Source organism: Hippoglossus hippoglossus, chromosome 9 (genome assembly GCF_009819705.1).
Source record: "Hippoglossus hippoglossus isolate fHipHip1 chromosome 9, fHipHip1.pri, whole genome shotgun sequence".
In the NCBI taxonomy this organism is placed as follows: Eukaryota; Metazoa; Chordata; class Actinopteri; order Pleuronectiformes; family Pleuronectidae; genus Hippoglossus; species Hippoglossus hippoglossus.
Genome location: NC_047159.1, coordinates 14,177,208 through 14,203,818, shown reverse-complemented (window position 1 = coordinate 14,203,818; position 26,611 = coordinate 14,177,208). Strand labels below are relative to the sequence as shown.

Below are 26,611 nucleotides of genomic sequence, written 5' to 3'. Positions count from 1 at the left end.
TGTGCTGCTACTGACCACTTAGAAGTTTGATGTGAATGTCACGAGCAGCCGGAGATGGCAGGTCACATTTTCTTCCTGTGTTTACCAAATGGAAACACCAGCATAGACATCACTCATAATGGGCCGTGACAGTGTTTTGCTTTGAAACTCACCCAACAAGATATTGCAACTGGCATGCAACCTTGAGAATGTGTCCTGCATAGGCAAAAAAGCTCACTACATGTTCAACAATGTCAGCGTTAATTTAATATTTTGACTTGTTGTTGAGGAGGATTGCCTCCAGCAGACTATAAGTCAAGTGCCATAGATCTCCTCCACACAGTGTACATGCCCAGATGTATGACAAAGACCTGTATTATTATACACAATGCTGTAAGGCATGTAATTCATTCATGAACAAATTTTACGGGCACAAGCAAAATTACTGTCCGAGCAACCACTGTGACTAAGTAAAGAAAATAAACCAGACATAAGCGTGATGACTTCTGTGGGATTCCCTGAACAAGGATGAGTGAAAACAAACACTTGATTTCATGAACCCTGGAACAAGTAATGACTTTTATAGTGTATTATGTGTTATGTTTATAGTTATCATTGAATTCATAATTGATCATAAATGTATAATTGAATACTTGATTTACTCAAAATTCATTTTAAATTATGCATTATATAAAGTAAATTAATATTTAATGTTGGTATTCATTTTTACTAATGTCTGCCTATTGGATTTTTTCTAATGGTTCATTCTCTACATGATTTTTAACATTCACAGTTTCTATTTTGTAACCACTTATATTCTCCTTAATGTAAAGTTGTGTGATCCGCATGTCATGGATTCTGATTGACCAGTGGCTATATGTTGCAGGAGTGCGGCCAGTCAGAGCTCTGAATTAAATGCTGATAAAGGAGTTATTCCAGACACACTGCAGGCTCTGTTTATGTTGTCCAGATAAGTAGTGAAATTACTACTGGGACATAGTGTATTGCTAAGGGCCTAAAATAAAATATTTGAATCAAAGTTCTTTCTTTCTTTCTTTCTCTAAATTAATTTTCCTTTTAAAACTCAACACAAAAGAGAAGAGGCAGAGAGGTGAAGTTTGCACTGTTTGGGGCTGATAACTCTGGAGTGTTGGTATGGGGGACAACATCCCTGCAGTAGCTGTATGCTTGTTGCCTGAGTGCGCACAGTGATAATGGTATCAAACCAATTTGCCTGCTGTAGACGGTAAAATCTTTATGGATGTTTTAACAGCCTCCCACCTGGATAGGAATTCTCCCGGTGCTGCTGGTGCTCAATCTGACTGACAGAGGGTTAGTGTGTTTGTGTGGGAGAGAAGGCCAATCTGTTTCAACTTTCCAAAAATAAACAGTGGAATCCGCAATACACCCCAATCCCCCAACAAATCGCCTACTGGATGGTTCATCCTTATGTAGAGCATGAGCTTGAGATCGCTTGAGTTGCAATTTCCACAGTGAATTATACATGCCTCCAGAGACTGTCAGTGTCTTTAGTCCTCTGTATTCCCCATGTACAACCTCTAATAACCCAAGCATGTGATTCCACTCAGAGCATTATGAGTGTGATTTACCGACGACATGACAGTTGTGAAAGGCTGAACAGTTAAGTCTCTAAAAGACCCTCCTCTCACCTCAGTACTTGGTCTCATACTCTGTATACTGGCAGAGGAACTGCTTCTGGGCTGTAACTCCCACAGGATGCATACATGTGGAGGAAATGTTCTCCAATCAAATGTAATTTCTGACTGAATCTTCATGCTCCTTATATATGTTACAATGCATATTATGCACATTTCAAAAGTGGATCCATTATAATGTGCACTCTGAGGTCTGAAGTTTTATTTTGCACTTAAAGCCCCTCCTTCCCCCTCCTTCTAGTCTCGATTAGCTTCTCCCAGTAATGGAGAGTTTCCTGCGCAAAAGAGAAAATAAAGCACCAAACAAATGTGCAGTAGGCATCTGCAAACATCTGATGACTAAAAAAGTCACAACAATCCAAACTGCAGCGTAGGTGTCAAGTGAAAAGAACGATCTCGTTGGTTTTCAATCACAATCCTTAAACCTGTAGGATCATGAACATGTAAAAGATTGTCAGATTAAAAGCGTAGCCTTTGTAATGACGAAGCAGTGGTGGGCACTTCCGCATTTCCAAACAACATATCAAGGAGAATCTGGGGGGAAAAAATCTACATTTCCTGCGATCAGTACTGCTGAATATGAGAAAACACACAAAAAGGAAAAAAATAGATGTACACCCTCAGGCTTTCGCAATTGGCTGGGAGTGGGAGAGGGACTATGTGGACTTTTCGAGGCATGGGAGTATTGGCAAAGAGCAGATGATTTGTGTTGTGAATTGAAATTCAAGCTTGTAAAGACCAGATGGCCGCCACAGATCAGGCCGTCCCCATATACTGTTAGTCTTGTGAGAGAAATACCAGACGTTTTTTTCAAATGCAAGCTGATTAAAACATATCGTCTCTGTGGTTTCCATGGTGAGGAGGGAAAAATATTCCCAGGGTACAGTATGTGGAGTGAGTGTGTAATAAACAGGCTTTTCTACCGCTTTATGACTGCTCTGATTATTTACAGGCTGCCATCATGAACTGAGCAGAATAAATCCTCCACTGTTCTGCACATTGTAAATTGGGTTTATAGATCTCCAAAGTAACGACTCAATTCACATTAAACAGGCACCAGGGTTAGTGTCACAAGCATTGTAGTGATAACTGGCTGAGGTCAAGTGCACTGGAGTATCATGTTTCAAATCAGCACATGATTAAACAGGTGGATTACATCATAATATAAATACAATTATGAGGGATTATTCATCAACGACGTAAATTAGTCTTGTCAGTTGCACAAAGTGAAATTTGCAAACGACTTATTATGCAATATAAATAACTGTATGCATGGTAAGATAATGTTTCTGTTACGGGTCTCCCTCTGTAATGGTGAGAGAGCTGTCACAGCCGATTCCACCATCAACAGCTCAGCTTGTGCCAGCTGCTGTACTCTGCTACACTAGGACCAGGTCCAGATCCACCAATGGCATCTTCTCACGCGAAGACAAATGAGCAGCTGTCAAGATGTCAGCGCCGAAACAGAAATGCCGTCAGATGGGGCCTCTTGGTCGTCAAGTGTAAAAAGGCACCAGTGTTTTGCTTTGGCCCACTTTTCCATTTTGTGAATGCACTCGCAACTCCACAACTTCCTATTGTTAGATGAGTGACTCAGGCTAAAAGAGGAAGCGAATCTATTGAAACAGAAATTGGGCCAAAAGGGAAGGGGAACTGTGTACTAGATGGCACGATTTGATCAAATATCATTAAACATTTATTCTCGCTCAGGGCCATTTTTTAGGAGCGACTTTTATTAAAAAATAAGAACAGATGCATCTTTCTACCTCCTATTGACATACAGTAAACAATAATTACCGCCCTGCAGTTTTATGCACCGACCAACCACTGCAGAGTCAGTCTACATACATAAGGGTTGTAAATATGTGACTATAACTTTGACAATCAAAATCTAATCAATTCATTCTTCAGTCCAAATAAATGTGTGCACCAAATTGGAAGAAAGTCCCTCAAAGCAATCTGAAAACCCCCCAAAAAGAATAGTTTGACATTTTGGGAAATGTGCTTGTTCATTTTCCTATCAATCGTTAGATAAACAGAATGACACCATACTTCTGTCACTATTTTGAAGCAGGAGCCGGCAGCTGCTCAGCTTCTTTCTTCATAAAGATGAGCAGACAAAGTAAAATGCAAAGTGGGAATAAACCCATCACAACAGCAGATGTGGCGCTTACGAGACCAAAGAAGGAACTGCTCGGTGACAAGACATCTGAGCACCATAGCACAGCGCGTAATATCTGACAGGGATCGCATGGAAGGCATTTGCCTGATTGTTCTTCTTCAGTACGTCAGGTTGAGCAACAGCGAGATAGTGATCCATTATTTTCTTTTACTGCTTTGAGTCAAAGTGAGGACACTTACTTCCTGTTCTCTGCAGTCGGTGCTGCCTCGTGCCTTGTGGTCTGGAAAGTTGACCACAAGCTATTTTACAAACAAACCTTTTGAGTTCAGTATAATGTGAAGATAACCAGCTGTAATCACATTTAAACAGCGGAACGGACCAAAACAGCTTAATCTTATTCCGCTTACTGTTTTCAAATGAATGATGAAAAGTATTGTTGAGCCGTATAGGGTGTGTTGGACATCTGAAGCAGCATTTGTGAGGCAGAGCGGAGGTTAGCAGTGGAAAAGCCTGTTGCACTGTTGACACAGTTAAGGTGACAGATACAGTTAATGGGTTAACATGCTCAGTGTAGCTGCTAAATTAAACAGTAACATTAAAGAGCAAAGAGCGGAGGGTCTTTACATACTTTTAAAATTCAGATTTTTAAAAATCTCTCCGTTTATTTTGCAGTTTTATTGCAACATTTTACACACGTGCAAGAATAGTTGATTATAGATTATATGTATTGTTGTCAGAAGTGGCAAAAGTACTCACAATCTTCACTCGAGTAGACGTAGATGTGTTAAAAAAACATCTCAATTAAAAGTCTCAATTAAAAAGTAAAAGTAGCAATTAAAAGTAAAAGAAGCAAACTTCTTTGCTCAAGTAAAAGTATTAAAGTACAGGCTCTGAAATGTACTCAAAGTACAAATGTAAAAAGTAGTACTGTATCCAAGCGAAGCAAACTGAGACGGGTGTCACAATAATATACTTTGAAGACTATTTCACTGTAACCAATCTTACTTCAAATTAAATAACATAATGAGCCCGTTTTGAAAATTGTAAGGAGTAGAAAGTACAGATATTTGTGTTTTTACAATAAAAGTAAAATGTTGTCAGACAAATACACAATTAATGTACAGGTACCTGTAAAATCTATTCAAGTACAGTCAAAGTATATGTACTTCTAAGAATTTATACTCTGTTACTTCTCACCGCTGGTTATTATTCATGTGTGTGGCTCTATGAATGTTAGTGATCCCTGTTTGGCTTCAACACACAGCCACACTTTTCAACTCCTCCCCTCTGCCTTCAGCCACGGTTTGAGTCGAGCCAATACAATCTTGGGCAACCTGCACTGAGAGAGAGAGAGAGAGAGAGAGAGAGAGAGAGAGAGAGAGAGAGAGAGAGAGAGAGAGAGAGCAGCCACTCTGGTGCACTCTGGTGGTTTTTGCAGCAGCGTCACTTCTTGCTTGATCTCCAAACACTCCAAACTGTGGCATTGTGGCTCAAGATTTCAGCGAAAAACAAACTAATCCCAGTGGATGGGTTTAAATGGACAAGGCTGACTTTTCTTCTATGAAACTTTTTTTCCCTCCACTTGATATTTGGACTTTTTTCTTGGATTCTCCAAAGTGCTGCAACTCCATGAACTAATATTGTTTCAGCATTATGGACTGTTTGGATACATCTCATTAGGAATCATGCGGTTGCTGTCGTTGCTGTTGTCTCGACCAGAAGAACTTCCACAAACAAGCACATCTTTGGAAACATGGAGCACCTCCACTGGCTTTTGAACAGAGTCAAACAAGACTCCCAATGTGTGAAATGTAAGCAGTGACTACAAAGTGAAGAGTAACTTTAAGTTTTGGTGAGGGAAACTTCAATGACTTTATTTTGACCAGATGCTTGTAAAAAGTGCTCATTTGACAGTTTTGTTGAGCTTGACGTAAAAAACTAATTTTCAACTGGTGAATAATGGATGGAAACCTGAGTACTACAGCATCCTTGGGGATTAACGCAACAAAATCCTACCACGACGCGGCAGGACCCTGGAGCCTCATCATACTGGTCATCATCATACTGACCATAGTGATGGGAAACCTGCTGGTCATCATCGCTGTCGCGCGTACGTCGCAACTACAGACAACGACAAACATCTTCGTTATGTCCCTAGCGTGTGCGGACCTCATCATGGGGGTCCTCGTGGTGCCTCTCGGGGCCACGATCGTGGTGACAGGTGACTGGCAGCTTAGCGACACGTTTTGTGAGTTCTGGACTTCCGTGGACGTCCTGTGTGTGACGGCGAGCATCGAGACGCTGTGTGTCATCGCAGTTGATCGGTACATAGCCATCACAAGGCCGCTGCGATACAAGGTCCTACTCAATAAGTGTCGTGCCAGGGTCATAGTTTGTTTAGTGTGGGTCGTGTCTGCCTTAATTTCCTTTGTGCCAATTATGAAAGGGTACTGGCGAGCAGTGGAAGACCTCGAGGCACAGAGGTGCTACAACAACACTGCATGCTGTGACTTTGTGACCAACTGGGCCTTTGCTATTATATCTTCTATAGTGTCTTTTTACATTCCACTGCTCATTATGATATTTGTGTATGCAAAAGTCTTTCTAATAGCAACACAGCAAGTCAAGCTCATAGACAAGAATCGCATTCGTTTCCAGAATGAGTGCACCACAGGAAAGATACAAGTTTGCCCTAACATCAACAATATCCTGCCCTCTGCATGTGCAGGCTCAGGTGGCTGCAACAGTGTAGTGAGTAGAAAGAGTGCCAAGCGCAGGCCGTCACGGCTCATACTGGTCAAAGAGCATAAGGCCCTCAAGACTCTGGGTATCATCATGGGGACCTTCACTGTGTGCTGGCTCCCGTTCTTTGTCGCCAACATCATCAACGCTTTTAACAGAGACGTTCCCCCCGAGAAGATCTTCCGACTGTTGAACTGGCTGGGTTACATCAACTCCGGCCTCAACCCCATCATCTACTGCAGGAGTCCAGAGTTTCGCACTGCGTTCAAGAACCTGCTGGGCTGCCCGTGGCTGTCCACTGTGCAGCTCAATACTTTATATAAAGAGCTGCGGACACGCTGCTCCTGTTTTCTGTGGCAAGCTGAGTCAGGCACAGCTGGATCTTTCCAAAAGTCCCCGAACAGTCAGACTGAGGGCAACGAGAGCCTGGCTAGTTCGCAGGGAAGCAACAAAAGCGAGGCGGCTTCTCCTGGTCCTCTGCAGTCCAACGGCAGCACACAATTCAGTGACTCAGAACCAGAAACCAAATTGTAAGTTTGTCTGTCTTCTCTTATTTTCTCCATGCAGTCCATTTAACGGTGATGAATGTTTTATGAGTTCCTGTGTTCTACACACACACACACATCTACATCCTCGGGTACACAAAGTTAAGTCAGTGTTTAAAGACAATAAAGAGTAAAGTTTTGACAGTTAATAAACACTTTTTCTTTCTCCCCTATTAATTCCATTGAGCTTGTTGTTACATCACTGGTTTATCATGTGACAAGGGAGCAGATCATTCGCAGAGTGAAGCCTTTGACAAAAAATAGACATTAACAAATTATCAAAGCGTTTCCTTGAAATCAACAACATTTGTAGAATTTTAGTTCAGGGAAATACTAAATTAAGTCATATTTGAATCAGATCAAACCTCTAGATGCACATGAATGCACAGTATTCGAGATTAAGTATTAAAAATATTCTCTAGTCTACATGATACTTTGAGTTTGACATAAACTGGTTAAGTTTAGTGTCCACTGTGCATTTAATAAAAGCAGAAATCCATATTTGGACATAATCTAATATGTGTGTGTGCTGCCAGGAATAAAATAATACTAAAAAACAGTGAAGAAAGTTAAATCACTCTGACACATTGGTGGCTTTGGGCTTTTAAAATATTACAGTACGATACAACAAGTGAAACTTGAGATTTTTCAATATTTAGTTTTCATGTATGATTCAGTAAATATGTGAGGTCCTGTATCTGTTACTGCAGCGTGTTTCCTCCAGCTGATGTCAACGTGTTAAAAATAACAAACTGATGTCTCAGTACTATTGCTGCTACTATGTTTGGGCTTTTATAGAAACCTCACTGTAAATGTACTCTATCGGTCAATTATAGAGGGGTTCTGTGAAACCACTGCGCAACATGTGAAAGGCTGATTATGACACATTAGAGGACATTTCCAAATGTCAGCGTGGCTCCCTGCCTGTCAGTGGGCCTCAGTGGGCCCTGCCCAACACCCCCTGCAGCAGATAAATCTTTATCACTTACAAACAAGACTGGAGAGGCTGTTTACAAGACTGACAACCAACAAGAACACCGTCTGTAGGGCAGGTTAAGTAGGGGTTGTCCAGCTTAATGTGAGATTTGTTATTATTGTAATACATTAACATGAACTGACAGCAGATCTGTCACATAGTACAGCAAGATACATCATTTTAACTATCAATTATAGATTTTACCCACTACCACTGGTGCATGATTCAACATTAGACTCATTTACATCATTAATTAGCAATATTTGGTGTGGGTTTGAATTTTGTGGTATGAAAATATTGATTTATTGAATAAATTCTTTCCCCAATTTCATTTAAATTGAAAAAAAAATTGGAAATTACCATCATCAGAACTTCAAATATAATTCAGATTAATTTCCCAGAGAGGATTAGCTTACATTTATTACTCTTCAAAATGTAATAACTTTCATAATAACAAATATGTCATCACTCTGTTTAGATGATGTCTCTAATATGTGTAATACTTGAGGTATTTAGGTGCATTTGAAATTGTAGCTTGTGTATATGTTTTTCTATAATAATATTTCTACGAAAGAATACATCAAATTAAGACTCAGCTATTCCTCATTCAATTTAATTTGACACATCTCTCACAAACAGCACACCTTGCCTACTGAATTCATGTTGCATGTTGAATAACCCAGTTTTACAGCAGAGGGATGTTTTATTTCATTTACTCTGCAAACTATATCCTGCGTTACTCATCTCTTTACATGACTTTCCCCTCAGAGGAATCTTAAAAACATAATCAATGTGGCTGTAAAACAGGAGACATTTAGAAGCATATAAAAGTCTTCCTTAAAAGGAGCCTGGTGTGTTCTGTAGTAAATCAGCCCAAGGGGAAGGCTCAGCGGTCTCACTCCGCGCTTTGAGCAGGATTACAAAAGTAAGTGAGGCCAGCCGCTCTGGAATGACTCTTATCGGGGGCCACGGCTCCAAGACATATTTCATAGAGGAATATGACAAACTGTTCCAGGTAGAGTCTGGTCTGCCGGAGCTGTTGTGCCAATAATGCCACGCGAGGCATCTAGAGGCCATGTGCTCCACAGTCATCCCTGTCAACTCTCTATTTAACGAAACACAATAGAGCAAATTAGAAGCATGTTTCCTCTAAACCTTAGGACAACATGTGACAATAGGTTCGCTTCAGTCAGGGCCTGATGTATCCCAGGAATGGTAAAACATGAGGTAACCACCGCCGTGAATGGTTACCAGGGACGGGTGGCTGCACCGCACAGAATGGTTCACTATCAGCAGTTGCTTTGTTTTCACAGAAAGAAACGCAGGCATATCACTGCTGCTCTTATCAACATGAACAGCAGCCTCAGTATCTGTCACATATGTACCATCTTACATGACAAATGCAGATTCCCTTCAGAAACCCTGAATAACCGAATGTCTAATTTATCCTTTACAAATTTAGCAGTTTGATCCATCAAAGGGGAAGTGGAGGTAAATGTGTTAAGTTGTGAAGTAATTTTCAAGCAGTTGATAAGAGGGGCTTTGTTGTGTCTTCCTTTGTTTTTGTCATTCATGTTGCTCGTAAGTGGATGAACGGTAAATTGCTTCTACATTAGTCCCCGTATGTATATTGGGAAAAAAAGAAGAATCTCCATGTATTTAACAGGTATCGCTGTGTGTTATGAGTAGCGGGAGTTTGTTAGCACAGTTTATCCGTGATTGAGAACACTAAAGTAAAGCTAACAGAGAGCGGAACATTTGATTTCGTAGAGCAGCAGCCAGCTAGATTGTGGAGTGAATGTGGAGATGAAATGAAGTGAGTTTTCTGTTCTGATGCCTGATTTAGAAACATGATGCGACCTTAAGACATTAACAACATGCATGCAGGAGCCATAGAGGCCTGTGAGAACATGGGTCAGTATCATCATCATTACACACAGCTCCTACCCTACAGGAAACAATGTATATGCTACAGCTGGGCTGGTGCATCAACAAGTATCAAGAGACGCATGAGGAAACAACTTGTCAACCTGTTACTGAGTGAGCGAGACAAAAGCTAGAAAAACGGCACACAGAAAATATTTGTTCATCCTTGAAAAACTGCAAGAGAATTAATAATAATAAGTTATCATATGGAAAATCTGAATGGCACAGAAAGAAGAAATCACTCCAAAACAGATTTTGTATCTGATGTGTCACAATTGGGGAAATAGATTTTATGCACCCCTGTGTTATTGGTAGCCCACAGAATATAAGCTGATAACATAAAAACGTATAAATATATATATACATAAACAATATATCGTATGTATGGTGGCGTCTAGCATTGTGCTTTGTGATTTGATGATGAATCTTTGGAGCTATTTCTATACATTCTGACCGAAATATCTCAATCAATTGTGTACATAAGTTGAGCCCTTCTCCCATGAAGTATAATGGTTAAAAAGGGCCACAACACAGCTCACTAAAAAAACATACCTGTTATCATACCGCACAAAAATTATAAGATAGCGAGTAAACTTACAAACGTGACAACAGAGAGGCTAAAATACGTAGATTTGTACAACCCAAATGTCACGTACTTCTCCCATTGAGTACAACAGCAAAAAGCAGGGGGGGTCAAGTAGGAGACACCCCTTTAGGAGGAGGAAACCCCCAAAAGAGAACACAAGCATACATTCCACATATTGGCTATGGAGGCATTAAATATTACACATGTATATTAGACTAGGTTACACATATTACTGCTGAATGTGACATCCGCCAAGGAGGTTTTGTTTTCACCTGCGTCCGTTTGTGAGCAAGATTACGTTGCTGGCCGGATTAACACAACACTTGGGGGAAGGATGTGGTGTGTGTCAGGGAAGAACCCAAGTTTGGTGCGGATCCAAATCAGCATTTTTCAACATTTCTGATGATTTCTCAGAGAATAATCCATGGGTCATGATGAAAAAAAACAAACATGCGGCACATTTAGGGGACTGATATCTATGAGTGTATGAAATTTGTTGCAGTTTGATGGAATTTAAGAGGACTGTTGGGCCTTGGCAGTGGTCTGTGCTCTACTGATACACATTCTTGTTGGCACGGTTACACATACATGTTCTTATTTTACTGTGGAGAGCTAAATATGTACAAGTAACTTGACAGACATGACACAAAGCAGAGTGTGATTATACATTTCCAGTACAAATACTGAGTCAGTGAAGTAACAAGTGGCTAATTACTTCAAATGACTGTGTAAATATTTTACTCATGAGGACAAATCTGAAAGGACATTGTAAGTAACAGTGTGGTTGCTGGAACAGGCTGTATCATTAGGCTGGCTCAATATTAATATATAATTGTATTTTCCACACACGCATGCCGACCCTCCCAAAGCACTTAATGCTGTATTAAAGGACACAGTGTCAGTGTGAAAAAACATTACATGCAGGAAAAATGGAAGAAATTTTAATAAACGTGTAAACAGTTTTTTTTCGAATGGGCCATGCACCATACAGGATGAGTCATGTGTTGATCAGGAATTTGAAGTTTAGCACAAGAAGCTGCGATCAACAAGCTTTTTACTACACTAATGTGCTGCAGTATTACAGCGCACGTGGCCTCAACTCAACCTATATGCACTAAGTGACGGCGTTGAAGTGAGAAAGTCACTAGGGCAACATAATGTTTTGACAGCGTTTAAGGACGGGCTGGTGTGAGCGCGTATGCCCTTTCCCCCCCCTGTGCTGTGAACCCTGTAATTCTGAGCTTTTCTCTGCAGGATGCTAACGGTGCCTCCGACCCATCTTCACACACCAACTTCCATAATGTGCATTTAGTTAGCTTAGAGCGAGATCAGGCCCAAGAGAGCATGAAACAAGAAGCAGGATAAAGCAAAACATGATGGCAGTGACCTGTGGGAAACCTCCCAACGCTCCCTTTCATGTCTGGCTGCTATCAGAGCCAATCATCACGGTCTTTAAATGGAGGCATCCGGGAGTTAGGCAAACACTCGAGAAAGGGTATAACTCTTAAATCGTTGGGTTCAAGCAGATAAAAAAGCAATGAATGCTAACTGGATGTTCTTTTGTTTTATCCTTACAAGAGCAGCCGAAATCAACAGGCTGTAATACATTATCAACACCAGAACTCAAGATATCAATATGCTATCAATGTGTGATGTACTTTATACACATTTATAATAACAGTTAATGGGTGATGTTGACCATTTATGTAAATTACATATGTACTTTTCAAAACTGCTGGTTACATGTAATTGACTTATATTGAAAATAATCTCCTAGTTCAGAGATTGTTTGTATTTAAACTGTAACTTTCAGTATATTTTTGAATACGTTCCTACAAGATAATTCCTTGCTCATGCCAGCTTGTTTTGTTAATTAACAAGATAAAGCAAAAACTACAGAACCAAGGCAGATGGGCTGATCAAAGAGTTATATGTGTGACAATATTAATGAAAGTATGACTAATTTTAACAGTTATGGAAATTTGTACTGGAGTTAGAGCTATAATTGTAAGACAGTCAAAGTTTTGAATTATAGACACTTTCGCTTTAGTTTAGTGAGCTAGAATGATTTAAAAATATATATATATTTGATATGAATAAAAGGAGCTGGTAAAACTAGAATGTGACTCAGTAGAGATCATAACTCCAACAAGGCCCAACAGTCCCCTTGAATTTCCTCAAGCTGCACCAAATATCACACACTCATAGAAATCAGCTCCCTAAATATAAAAATGTTTTCATCAAGATTCATGAATTATTCCCTCAGAAATTGGTATTAATGTAAAAAAAACACAACCCTACAGTGTTAAAGAACGTGACGAAACATTCCTGGATGTGGATCCACACAAAAATGTCCCATCATTTCATCACATTTAGAGGTAGTTTCTGGGTAATTCTGCTGACAAACATATCAACAGCCAGGGGCAAAAACATAACCTCATTGGCAGAGATCAACAAACAAACAAAACTAAAAACTAAAAACTAAAACAAGAAATTATTAATAAATTATTAATTTCTACTTGAAGTCATTATGAATACACCCTGCTTTGACAGGTAGATACAAAAACTGAAAATACCCATGCCACGTGATGGATGGATCTGATTCTGATGAGTTTATAGCTCCTTTAATTTGAATGGAAACTACAAAACATGTGCACGACTTGTCTCTGGTTTGTAATTCAAACAAAAAAGACAACATTATTATTCCTGGAGGGTTTTTCCTAAATGTGTCAGTTTAAGACCGCTCTTACCTTTACCACATGACCTGAATAGACTCTGCTGTGGTTCCACTGTATATACTGTAAAGAGTTGGACTAAACAAAAGTATGTGAAATCTGGTGAAGTCTCATTGTAAATTGTTTCCTGCATAGCTCTTCCTGTAAGCCTGCACATTTCTGGGAAGCCTACGGTTCGAGGTAGTTTATGTCTTCCTGTGGAGACATGTACAGTGGAGGTGATAGCATCAGAATTCCAGTCTTGTTGGGGAAAAAGGTAGAGTTTCACACGGGATAAAGAGATGAGGGCAACTTTGCAATAACTCCGTGATTAGACAGAAAAAAAAAAATAAGGTGCTGTGATTGTATCAATGCTGTTTTTCAAGGTAAAACACAATCATACTTAAAAATAACCTGTAAGACAACAAACTGCTGGTGTTATCTTGGAACTTTCTTATCTGATAGACAGTGAAATGCTGTACAGGGTGTGACCAACACCAGTCACACAGTAATGCACAGTACAGAGCTCATTGTTCAGCAAGTTACATCTCACAGGAAGATTTAATGACGTTCATAATGAGAGAGGAAACTGGCCTCAGCGTCAAGTACTTTTCAGTAAAAATCTAATCAAATCTGCTATAGAAATAGAGCATGAGTTCAGAATATAAAAACAGAATGAGAGCAACACACTCCAATAAATGTTGGATTCTTACCTTAACTTTTAGAAAAAGATCAAATAGCACGATGTCTCAGGGAAGAACAGACCGAACCGTCCCCTTAAATCCAATCAAGCCGCATCAAATTTCACTCACTTGTAGATATCAGCTCTCTAAATGTGCCTGATTTTATTCATCAAAATCCATTAGTGATAATGCAGAAACAGTCTCACAATGTTACAGAAAATACTCCTGGATCCTTCCCCTGATCCAGAACCGCACAAAAATGCAATGAGTTATTTTCCGGACCCAAACCGCATCCGTCCACCATCATGGTAATCCATCCAATAGATTTTGCGTATTCTTGCTAACTAACAGACAAACAAACACGGATGAAACTAAAAACAGAGTGTTACTGTCACCTTTTGAAACCACGTTTAATTTCACAAGATCTGGATTTTTCCTTTTGATCTGCACATAATTTCACACTGAAGTTTTTCATCAATATCCGTGAATTATTTGCTGAAAAAGACAATTTCTCACAATGTTAAAGAAAGTGCGAAAATAGCCTGGATCTGACCTCTGATCTGGATCAGCACCAACATTTAATGGGGTTTTCCTTGGATCACGCTCCACTCTTCCAGGATTTCATTGAATTTGCGTTATCCTTCTAACAAACAAACGCAGATGATAACACAATGTCCTTGGGGGAATTACAAAACAGAAAGTCAGACAGATTTTAATGTAAATTCCTCCCAGTGTGATGCCGCCTTAACTGTTCCGACCACTTTTTAAAATATGTGCATGATAATCACATGCCTTATTTTCAAGCTACACACACCATGCTAATATGTCCATCTCTTTTCAGCTTCACACTGCAGGAAAAGGACGGATGAAGGGGGAAACGTCGAGCTGCTGAAGCAAACTACATGTTCTCCAGCTGTCTCTGTGACTCCTGCAAAGGCTGAGACCAACCATTGGTGAGGACAAGCTGAAGAAGAGTGCGACTACTGGCCCTGATAAACGCAGCCGAACCCCAAAGAGCTGGATTGTCTGTACAGAAACAGAAAGGAACACGGTGACTAGCTCTGTGCACAGGAGATAGCCGGCTGTGAGTCAGCACATTAGCTGACACCGGTGTCGTCTCAATGCTGTTTGCAAAAGAGCGCCTGTTCCTGAATATGAGACAATACTTAGCTGCGAGGGTTAAATGTATTCCAGTGAGCCTTTGGACACAGCGCATGTCGCCTGTAGTCTAAAAAATAAAAGCATAAAATTGTTTTGTATAATATATTATCTTGTAAGTTATCTATTTATGATACACTGAATCTGTAGCAGGGTACAAAAGTTGCCTTATCTGAAACAAGGTAAAGCTGCCATTACTGTCTAGTTAAGAAAGAAATATTTTTACCAGTGTAATTTCAGCTAAACCAAAGGGCTGTGCAAATATTCTGGTGTCTCTTTTTCGTCTTAATCTTTCTGTTTTCGAGCCTGGACTCGTACAATCGTTATCTTGCTTAAATCTCCTATTGTCCACTGGTTCCCAAACTGGGGGGGGGGGGGGGGAGACTCCCTGGGGTGTCGCAACACAGAGGGAGGGTCGCAAGATGATTTCCAGACATCAAATACCATTTAAAAACAATTCTTATTAACACATCATATCAAGTATTGTTCCAAAAGCTAAATAATAGAAGCTAGATTTAAATAATCCATGGGTGAGTTTACAGCACCACACGAAACACTGCAACATGTGCACATAGCAGATTTTTTGTGATAATGGGGGTTGAAAGTCTCTGGCATTGTTATTTGGGGGATCTGAAAAGTTTGGGAACCTCTGTCCTCGTCTTAATCAGTTTATGTTGTAGCTATGAAAAAATGGCTCAAATCCTACATCAGGAGATCTCAAGCAAAATTCATTAGGATTTAACCATCAGTATGTGCAAGGTACAGTCCAGCTGCAGCTAGACATGATATTATCCATCCGCTACATGCTGTGTCTCTTTGGTAAGTGGCAGTATAAGCTCAATAACACACTCTGAAATGTCCAGAGATAGACAAATAATGATTTGATCATGGGCTTGACATCATCCATTATTTTGTTGTACTGGGACACTTTGTAATGCGTTATTAATTACATAACATCATCCGTCGCAATGAGAAATAAAGTATTATACAACTGTGTGACACTGCTTATGTGTGTTTTGTGTGCTGACAACAAACTCTGTATTATGAAGTCATGTATTCTAGGTTCTAGTTTGTATGGCGCCCTGGTTGGCCCTAGATCAGCTTGCTGTGGACTGTTTTACCATTCAGGTTAGAATACGGGCGCCCTGCAAATTTAAAGTCAGCTGGTTTGACAATGGAGATACGAATGACGGCTGGACTGAGTGATTTTAAAACTCAATGATTATGGCTCTCAGATGTTTTGGCTTGTGTGTCCCTTGTGACCCTTTATCACAGTTCATGACTTCATTACAGATGTGAGTTGTGATCAGTTTGATTGAAGAATTGTCAGATTTTTTCAATCAAAGGGTTTTAGAGTCCTGATGAGGTGAAAGAATCCTGTATTTTGGCCGAGAACATTTTTCTGGAAAAGGTCAGGATATAACAAACATTATTTTGTGTAACTGTAATATATTCTTTCTTTTCCGTCACATTAAATATAAACCCACGGATTTACCTTGGGAGTCCCTGGGGGGGACTATACCCCCACACACCATAACTCTCAATAGTATAAAACTACTGTTCACATGATTTTAGGACACAATCTTAAAAAAACTTTGTTGTTCTTGTTGAAATGATCCTCAAAACCCCAAAACCACAGTCACATCTGGCTCTGCTACTGTTTGAGCAGACATCATGTTCTGTTGTGAGAGGAAGTCTACAAGATTCTGGACTTTTCAAAATAATCCAAGAACAGAATGCATGACATCTGAAAACAAACTGTGACCAGCACTATGCCAGACGCTCTGCTGTGTGAAGACTCAGCTATCATCCAGCAGAAAAAACCACTACAGCTCGGAGTGGAAACAATTATCCTGTCTGAAATCAGGCCACATTCTTATAAACTGATCCCTATTACACTGTTTTCCATGAGCAGGATTAGACTGAAATCGATTACTGACATTTTAGGGGGGGGGGGAGAAGCCACCATTCGGTCATCTATTTGATAAATGACCGAATAAAAACTATATCCGTTCAATATGATCAAATCATGGGGCCGAATAGTTTTCATATTGACAAAAAAGTTTTTTGTTGACGGAGCAACTCTTTTAGATGTAATGTGGTAATACGATACATTCCATGTGGCTTTACTTTCAATTTTAGATTATGCGCTTTAATGTTTTCTATCATCGTGACAAAGGAACTCTAATGAAACACTGATGATTAAACATTTTGAACCTTGGACATACTTTGAAGTGTTTTCTCTTGATTGCATATGGACATCACTAGACTTTAAGTGGTTCATTTCCCGCTCACCCTCGTCCTGAGCTGAGTGTTACACTACAGTTCTCTTCAGGACAGACGGATATATTTGGAACACAGGGGGCCCTCAGACAAAAAGGTCCTTTGACGCCAGATGTCAGGACTCAGCAGTTTGAATCTAATGGAATCAACAGCACCTTAATGAGATGAAGTACCTTATTCATGCTGGTAACACGGTGGCGTGACAAAGCTAAACACCACTGGGTCCAGCTTACTACCTCTTTGTCACTATTCACTCTAATAATAGACTCCAGTAAAGTAGAGGATAAATCAAGTCTTTTCCTGAGATCACCGCAAATCTGGAGTCACAGAATCAACTGAGGCTTCATTAGAGGAACTGCAGCTTTTAGTTTCTGCACCCAGTTTGTAGTGTGAGGGCTTTTTCTCTTACTCTAATGGACAATCACGGTGCAGTTTGATGCGAAAACATGTTCAGCGATGGACCAAGTCACAGATAAATATTTTGTTGTCAATCACTCAGTATAAAACGAAAAACCCATTTTTCGATTTTCTTGACAGTGGGCTACTCCCACAAAGACAAATCCATCAGAGGAATGACCAAAGATACAGATTTCTGCACATGCAGCTGTCTCGGTAGCCAGCAGCCCTGAAGCATATATTACATTTTAGAAAAGAATGCAAAAGAATGCAAGCCTCCCTATTATATGACTGGAAAAAAAATCTCTTGCACATAATGAGGCTTATTTTCTGATGATAGGTATTGGGAGCAATATTACAGTGGATGAATCAGGCCGGAGGAAAGCGTGTCTCTTGAATTACTCCAGGTCAGCTGATTGACAAGACCAACCGCCTGGTTTGGCCATCTACTGCCATCTAGTGCAGCGACATGTGACTATCAGCTCCGTAAAGTTAACTACACAGCCTGGCTCGCTGCACCTCTCCTCAATATAATAGCTGCAAGATGTTGACTTTGATTCTGGGTCTTATAGATTACTGTTAGATTCACCGCCTCGTCTTGTCCCCACAACATGGCTGTTCCTTCGATTCCCTGCCCAGGAGAATTGCTCTATTTCCTGGATGCACGAGCGCAAAGGGACAGTGGTATTTTGTTATAACTTGTCGAGTGAGAGAGGAGAGAGGGGAGGAAGCTGGCTGTCTCATCCTTATCTCGAACTGAGTGCAGAAATATGCTTTGGTTTACAGGCACATGCAGAAACACAACATTAACACGACAGAGGAGATGTAATTCCACAAGATAGAAGTAAGTTTGATCTGTAAAAATATGCCAGGGTGTATTAAAAAAATCTTCTACTATGTATGGAGATGATTCAATCAAACAAATGGAAGCAGGAAATCTTAAAAGAATATTGTGAATATGTCCAGCTCATGTTTATGCACCAAAGACCAAAGGAAATTCCTCTTTTGATGAAAAACCTACTTTGAAATAAATAGAATTCGGTTTCTGATGTCGATTTTAATTAACCTGATATATGTAAGCAAATCTGTTTCACCAGATTTTGGAATTTAAAAGCCTTTGAATTTCTAGAAGTGATTTTGTTTTGCTTTGGAAAGATGTATTAGGATTTTTTTTCCTTCTGAATTCAACTAATGGAGTGTAACGCGATCGGCTGAATGTTGGTTTGGTACGAGCCAGAATCGATTGCTTATCCTTGGAATCCTGGATATTTTATCTTGAAATGAGGGATCTGGAAATGGCCTTTCGATTTTTTAATCCTTGCAATCCTTATTTTAATATTTCAAACCTCCCTTTACTCCAAAAATATGTCTCACCAGAGTTAGAATTTTAAGCCTGTGAATTTCTAACACAATTTTTTGCATTGAAATTAGGTATTTGAAATATTTTCCTCTATGGAGCATAACGTGATCAGCTGAATGTTGGTTCGGTTTGAACTACAATCGATCACTTATCCTCGGAATCCTTGATGTTTAATCTGAAAAGTTTTACATTGAAGTTTGCGATCATAATTTGGCATGTTAAATTTGATTACATTGAATATGTATTATTGTGATTGCATTTCATTATGTTTTTGTTTTTTACCTCTAAATTCAACTCTTCAAAAAGCGAGGTTTGAAATATTCAAATAACATATATTCAACGTGATATAATTCGATCAGATCCACGGATACCAAGAAAAAGCAACTGAGTCTGGCTTGAACCGAACCTACATTCAGCCAATCACGTTACTCTCTGTTTAATTCCGTACAAAAGTACAACATTTTCAATAAATATAAAAATAAATTAGTGCTGGAAATTCAAAGGCTTTTAAATTTGGTGAGACAGATTTACTTCCATACTGAAACACTGTTGCAGAATCAAACACTATCTCTTCATCAATGTGAGGAGGATGCTACAGGCCTGTTGTGTAACCAACAACACACGTTAATGTGGAGCAGAGATTGGTGGGTTGGGATTTGTGTTCAGTGTTAAAACAAGCACAGCAAGCACAGCTGAGGTCTTTTCGACCAGAGCTGATAACAGGTCCTGTCTGATGACGATAGCTCACTGTGACCAAAGTAAACTCCCACCAGCAGACCCGCAAATTAGGGAGGGACAAACTCATCCATCACCGTTGCCTAGGTGACAGTATCCAGACGCGTGCTGTAGCCTGGCAACGGAGTCTAAACAAAAGGCCGGATGTTACTCGCGGGGTGAGAAGATGAGTCGACCCAGCGGTGGCCTCGATGAAAAACGGGTCAAGCAAAATGGAGGAGACCCGGGAGGTCATCACTGCGAACCGGTCAATACTCACTCTGCAGCAGCGGCGGCGGCGGCGGCGGCTCCGGAACATGGTCCCGACTCAAAACTACTGTCCGCCCTCAAGAGAGACTCTCAGGCCAGGAGAGTGGACCTGGCAGGGAGAGGTGGGTCTTTATTTACAGTCTGTGGGTGAGTCCCAACACCCGACCTGTCTGATGACGCTGCTGGATGTTTACTTCTGTGGACGCACCACCCGGAAACAGTAGCAGAGGAAGGGAGAGAGGGAGGGGGTTTTATAGCAACACTTTCATGTTATAACATATCGATCTTCACTTTATTATGGCAATGTCTCAATGTTGTTATTTCTTTTTAGACAGGTGGACTTCCTCAGAAATAGGCTGGACGATATGGTCAAACATTTTATCAAGATGAAAAAAAAAGTTAAAAAAAAGTTGATAATTATCTCAACAGATGTCACGTTATTATTTCTTTAAGTTTGAAGACTGAGGTAAGATTGTGATTTTAAACTCTTCTTTGTTGACAAACACTTGACAAAACATCTTACAAAACTGTGCTAGATCAGTTATGTATTACACTTCCTCACTGTGCTTGAACTATGCATAAGCATCAATACATATTTTGTTATATTGCCATTGATGAAAATGAAATCCTTATATAATTATTGATATAATTTGATTGCCCGGTATGAAAAGGACATGTTGCTGTCTGTCTTTTGATTTCATGGTTCACACTTTCAAGAGCTTTGAGTTAATGTGGCTCCATCAGTTAGAAATCACTAGTGGTAATGCATATAACACCTATCGTCATTTACACTGAATTACTGACTCACTCTGGACATTTTGTTTGACATATGACTCATAATAAGTTAAGGGAGAATTCACAGTGAACTAGATTTTTAGTTAAATAAGGAAATTATGTGTTTATTTGGCTGCGGCTCCAGAAATAGTTTCTGGAAAACAGGGACAAAGTGTTGATGTGATTTCACCCACAGATTTCTGAAGGGACATTTTCAGACCTGGAGGTTGTGTTTTCCTCGCATCAGCACATATGTTTCAAGGATAAACAAGTGGAGCAGCTGGAGGGTCTGTGTGGACCTGAGTGTTCTTGAAGTACATGCCAGTTCACTAAATTCTCAAACCACCGATTATAACACCATATTGCCTTCCTAATGGTACATAACAAAAAAAGCTAAGATAAAAAACTGTGCCAGACCACAATGGTTTAACTTGACTCCTGATTGTTACCTCTGCCAAAAGGTTTATGATCACTCCTGTCCATTAGTTTGTTTGATTGTCAGCAGGAATACGTAAAATCTAATGTGAATTTGAAACTGACATTTTCTCTCATTGTCACCTCTCTTTCTCTTGTTAGATTCACCCTGATTGATTTTTCACCGTTCGATACAGCGTCTTGTTGAATTTTAATAATACCTGTGCACTCACTGTCTTTTACAGAGTACTACAGTGAGGAGGGGAAGACCTTTCAACTGCGTCTCGTTGGGAAAATAAAACAACAGTTAAGCGCTGATCCCACCCTTTGTCCAGAGTATCCACCTTCTCTTGGGCTAACAGAATTCACCAGGCGAGCCAATGAGGCCGTTTTGGGGAAGAGCTCCCGGGCTATAATGGAGAGCCGGGTAATCTCAGCTTTACATATATACTGTAACAAATTATAGCTTAGATGCATGATTACTACTCAGTCTGTGCAGCAATAAATAAGGCCCCTAACCACACATACAATCAATCAGCCCTATTACATGGACTCACTGGTCAATCATGAATTCACACTCAGCTTCATCTTCAGAGTAAATCAATACAAGATCAGCTCTGCAGTGTTTCATCATCATCATAGTTATATTACAAACTAGACCTAATTCTTCATGTTAATTGGCTGTTGTTGCAGGTGTTGGGTGTCCAGACCCCCGGTTTTACTGCTGCTGTGCGCCTCGGGGCTGAACTCCTGAGGCACTGCTTCGGTGCTGCTTGGTGCGGTCCGGTCTACCTCTCCTCCCCTTGCGATGGTCGAGTAAAACCCTACTTCCTGTAAACAGCATCTAAAGACACAACCCCCGGTTTATTGGCATTAAGATGTGGCACACGTTGAATTATGCTCATGGAACATCAATAAGCCAATGCAGCTGATTTCACATCAACCTGATGAGTGCAATTACAGTGTGTGCACAGTAAAACGTCCACATTGTGTTATCTACATAATTAGAACATAACTTCTGTGTATATGCCACAATAACATGAACCGATGATCAGATAACACAGCATTTTACTGTATCCATAGCAACAGACATTTTTCTGAGATTTCAGAGTAAACAATTTTGGAAGTGGAAATAACAAGTGTATGAACAAGACAACAACAAAAGGATTTCATTCCAGACAGAGAGAAAGTAGCTCATTAATTCACACAGACCCCTTGACAAACACTCATTGAAAGTATTTTACACCTCTCAGATACAGTGTATTCACTAGATTTGTGAACAAAAAAGAAAATATGTGCAAGACACATTATAATGAAGAACTGCATGAATGTAAGGCCTCTAGAATGTGTTATATGCATCACTTTAGATTCAAAAATGCAGAACAAATGTCTAATCATGGAGAGGGTGTGCATTTTTTAAAGAGTTTAAAGAACTAATTCATTCATTACAAATGCATCTCAGACCAGTGGTTAAAAAGGATGTATTTGAATTGCTACCTCCACCAAGGAGGTTATGTTTTCACCCCTGTTTGTTTGCAGGTTGGTTGGATTGTTAGTAAGCTTACCCAATAACAAGGTTTAGGGTTTGGACAGATAACCACAGAATTTGGTGAAAGGATGTGGTCTGAGTCAGGGAAGAACGCGTAACATTTGTGTGCGAATCCAGATCATTCGGTGGATCCAGTAACTTTTTTCACTTTCTTTAACATTGAGAAAGGGCGTTTATTTTTATGTCACAGTTTCCCCAGGAAATAATTCATTGATCATGATGGGAAAAAGATCAGGCATATTTAGGGAACTAATATTTCTGAGTGCGTGAAATGTGGTGCAGCTTGATTGAATTTAAAGGGGCTGTTTGGCCTTGGTGGAGGTATGTGCACTTCTGAGAACCATCCTAGTTTTCAAAAAGAATGAGTAAAAAAAAAAAAATTCACTCACAGTAGTCTCTTACTGTAATTACATGCTAAGGTATCTCGAGGAGTTTGTTCTGCTTTAGACATCTAATATTATGTTTTGACTTGATCCTCCGTGCAGACTCATTGGCTGGCATCTTCCAGGCAGCGGGGATCCAAGATATCCGTCAGTATTATTACTGGGATGATAAGCTGCGGTGCATTTGTTTGGAGAAGCTTCTGCAGGATCTGGAGGGGGCTCCTGAGCAAAGTGTTGTTGTTCTGTCAGCGTCTGCCCATTACCCAACCGGAGCAGATCTCTCTCAGGATCAGTGGACTGTGATTACACAACTAATTATGGTATCGATACATTTACAGTCTCTAACAAAGGCTATAATGATTTTTATCAGACAAGTCGCTTTTAACTGCTACTTGGATCATCCTTTGCTGTCTTGGCACTGTTTCAACAGAGGCGTAGGCTCTTCCCTTTCCTCTTGCTGCCTGCTCAGGGGCTCTGCTATGGAGATTTTAAGCGGGATGCCTGGCCTGTACAGCTCTGTGCATCCCAAGGCATGGAGCTCCTTTGTGCTCAGTCCTTCTCCCACTGCTTTGGCCTTTACGGTAAGAGTAATACTAAAAATACATCTGATTGCAAGGATTAATGTGTTTGTTCTTATGGCCATAGGAACTCCACTTGGCAAAACTAGCCCATACTACAAATTAAGTCTGTAATCTGTGACCTTAAATCAACACCAAGTACAATTCAAAACTGTTAATCAATCTTACCTCTTTTATTATTATTTGCACAGTCAGATAGTTTTATCATTGCATAAAATAGACGAGAGCAGCATTGTATGTTCATGTTTGTCTTACTGAATGTTCCACAGAAGGCACATGCTCATATAAGTCACGTTTTCTGTTGCCTTAAAGTAATTGCTCTCTTGAGAGAGAGAGAGAGAGCTCTGCATCTGCCTCATGTAACTCATCATTAGGCAGATCAGCTCTTTGCTTTTTGCTTGTGTCTCAGTGACCCTCTATTCACTTGCCCAGAACCGAGTGGCTTATTTCATTTTCTCAGCCAATTTATTTTCAGCAGAATTAAAGTAATGCAACTGGAAAAAAAGTGTTTCTTTGCACCTGGCTCCTCTTCTTGTTCTTAACCTTTCCCAGGTGAGGCTGTGGGTCACCTCCTGTGCGTGTTGAAGCAGAGGTCCCTCCTGTTATCTCTGCAGTCTCAAGCTGTCAAATTAGTTAGGTCACTATGGGCCCGGCCGTCTGTGGGAGGAGCAGATGTCGTCGCCACTGTGCTCAGTAACCCAGCCCATCTTGCTGAATGGTGAGTCATGCTCCATGCACATGAATTATCTGCTATTTGAAAAATGTGGCCTGGACAGTAGCATCACTACTGTATCAGTAGATGTACGAAATGATAGCTGGACTGCTTGAGCGATTCCTTCATGCACACAAAGTTAAACTGCCAGTGTCCTTAGCATTTGATGTGATTATTGTCCCCCAGGCAGGGAGAAGTTAAGCGCATGGTTGAGAGAAGTAAGCTGATCAGAGACATTTTGAGAGAGAAGCTGAGGCTTCTGGGAACTCCAGGCTGCTGGGACCACCTGACCCAACAAGGTGGACTCTACTGTTGTACAGGCTTGAATGGTGAGGAGCCAACTATTTCTGACATATTGTGAATATTTGAAGGGCTGTTTTTCTAATAATCTATAGCAAGTGATTGACAGCATTACGGAACACATGTCTGATATTCATGACGACTTTCTCTGCTGCTTTTCTCATCTCCTCTGTTACCTCCTTTAAAAATCAAAAACTGGAATGTGGAGTGCATTATTATGTATTCATAATTTTGAACAGAATCAAGGCTGGATATTCTGGCTGTGTTTTAATAGAATATGATTATTGCACTCTATAAACAGTTCCAAAATATGTTTGGTTTACTTTATGTCTGAAAATCACATGCTTTAACAGTAATCAGTTTACTGTAAATGAATATTCATGATCTTGGCATCCTACAGATGTTTTACAGTCTCTGATTTATCAACATTAGATACAATTGCTAATCATATGATTATTTTACTGCCATTCTTATTCCAGATGGAATTTTGTTTAAATAAGACCAGTGTTCTCCAATGAAGCAACAGAAATATTATCTTAACAACCTCTGAGTGTTCTCTGTACTTCTTGTGTTTTTTTGGTCCGCTTTAGATCAGCAGGTGGAATTTCTGACAAAGAGGAGACATGTGAACCTCCTTCCCAGTGGCTGTCTGAATGTGAGCGCAATCAACGGCCGTAACCTGAAGTATATATCTGAGTCCATCCATCTGGCCATGACCACTTCACCATGATCACATGGCTTTTGAAATCAAGATCTGAAATCTGTGTCACAGGGGCTTTCAGGCTTCAGTCAAATAATGAAATACTCTGTTTCCTGTAATTATTATTACAGCTGTGGCAATCACAAAGTAAATGTTGTTACGATAGTTGTAGTTAACAAAGGAGAATGATTGCATATTGAACCTCCGCTGACTTTTGATGATAGAAGTCCAGTCATTAGTAACTGTGAAATAGACCTGACCCTTCAACAAAATGTGCTGTGATTGTTTTTGGCAAATGTTCCTCCTCAGTTTTTGACATTTCATTTTCATATGGTAAAATCTCTACAGCTACAGCCATCAGCTGGTTAGTTTAGCAGATTGGCAAAGGTGACAAAATGCAACAGCCACCACTTGTATAATTCTATGAACATGCTTCTTCTGGTTGCTTTAATACCAAAAAAATCCTGTAATTGTCAATTTGCAATCTCTATTTCAGTTTACGTAAGTTAGGCAGCGTCTATACCCGTGTTTAACCCTGGTTGAGAGGCGGTCCAGACCATAGACTGTATATAAAGATAGACACCATGACAGCTCCTCAAAAGTGAAGCCAAATCATCTGAATTGCCCCCTGGTGGCTGGATGCAGTATTGGTCATAAACTCCACCTCCTGCATGTTAACATATATACATGGACCAAACTAAAAATCAAATTTTACTCAGACATGGTTTCTGTCATTTTAGGAATAGCTCTAATGTTTGTTCAAGTGCAAATATTTCTGATAAGTTTGAAGGTAAAACGTCTGGACGCGCATGTACAAGCAGGACCTCGATACTGCAGCTCCATGACTCTGGCTGCAAATGACCTCAAAATCTGTATCAGCGATATTTTGGATTCATTTTTGTACAATGGGAGGAAGTGAAGATGTGTCATCCATCTTTATATACAGTTTATGGTTCAGACCCATTGACCTGTGCAGACAGAAAGGCCACATTTTCAAACCCCTAAACCAGGACCCCTGTATGTGAGCACATGTATCCATCATAGGTATTTTCATCAGGATGGGAGACAATT

At 40.1% G+C, this 26,611-nt stretch overlaps 2 protein-coding genes across 2 annotated transcripts; both read left to right on the top strand.

Moving 5' to 3' along the window:
• The first annotated feature begins 5,168 nt into the window (after positions 1-5,168).
• Positions 5,169-16,106, top strand: adrb3a (adrenoceptor beta 3a). The gene is made up of 2 exons (XM_034596237.1): positions 5,169-7,049; positions 14,791-16,106. The coding sequence occupies exons 1-2, from the start codon at positions 5,737-5,739 to the stop codon at positions 14,816-14,818; spliced, it is 1,341 nt and encodes a 446-aa protein (XP_034452128.1). The 5' UTR covers positions 5,169-5,736; the 3' UTR covers positions 14,819-16,106.
• A 3,879-nt stretch (positions 16,107-19,985) lies between these two features.
• Positions 19,986-25,995, top strand: got1l1 (glutamic-oxaloacetic transaminase 1 like 1). Its single transcript, XM_034596238.1, has 8 exons — positions 19,986-20,252; positions 21,564-21,745; positions 22,012-22,129; positions 23,353-23,570; positions 23,681-23,831; positions 24,381-24,546; positions 24,727-24,869; positions 25,431-25,995. Exons 1-8 carry the CDS (start codon positions 20,048-20,050, stop codon positions 25,568-25,570), a joined length of 1,323 nt encoding a protein of 440 aa, XP_034452129.1. The 5' UTR covers positions 19,986-20,047; the 3' UTR covers positions 25,571-25,995.
• Positions 25,996-26,611: the final 616 nt, after the last annotated feature.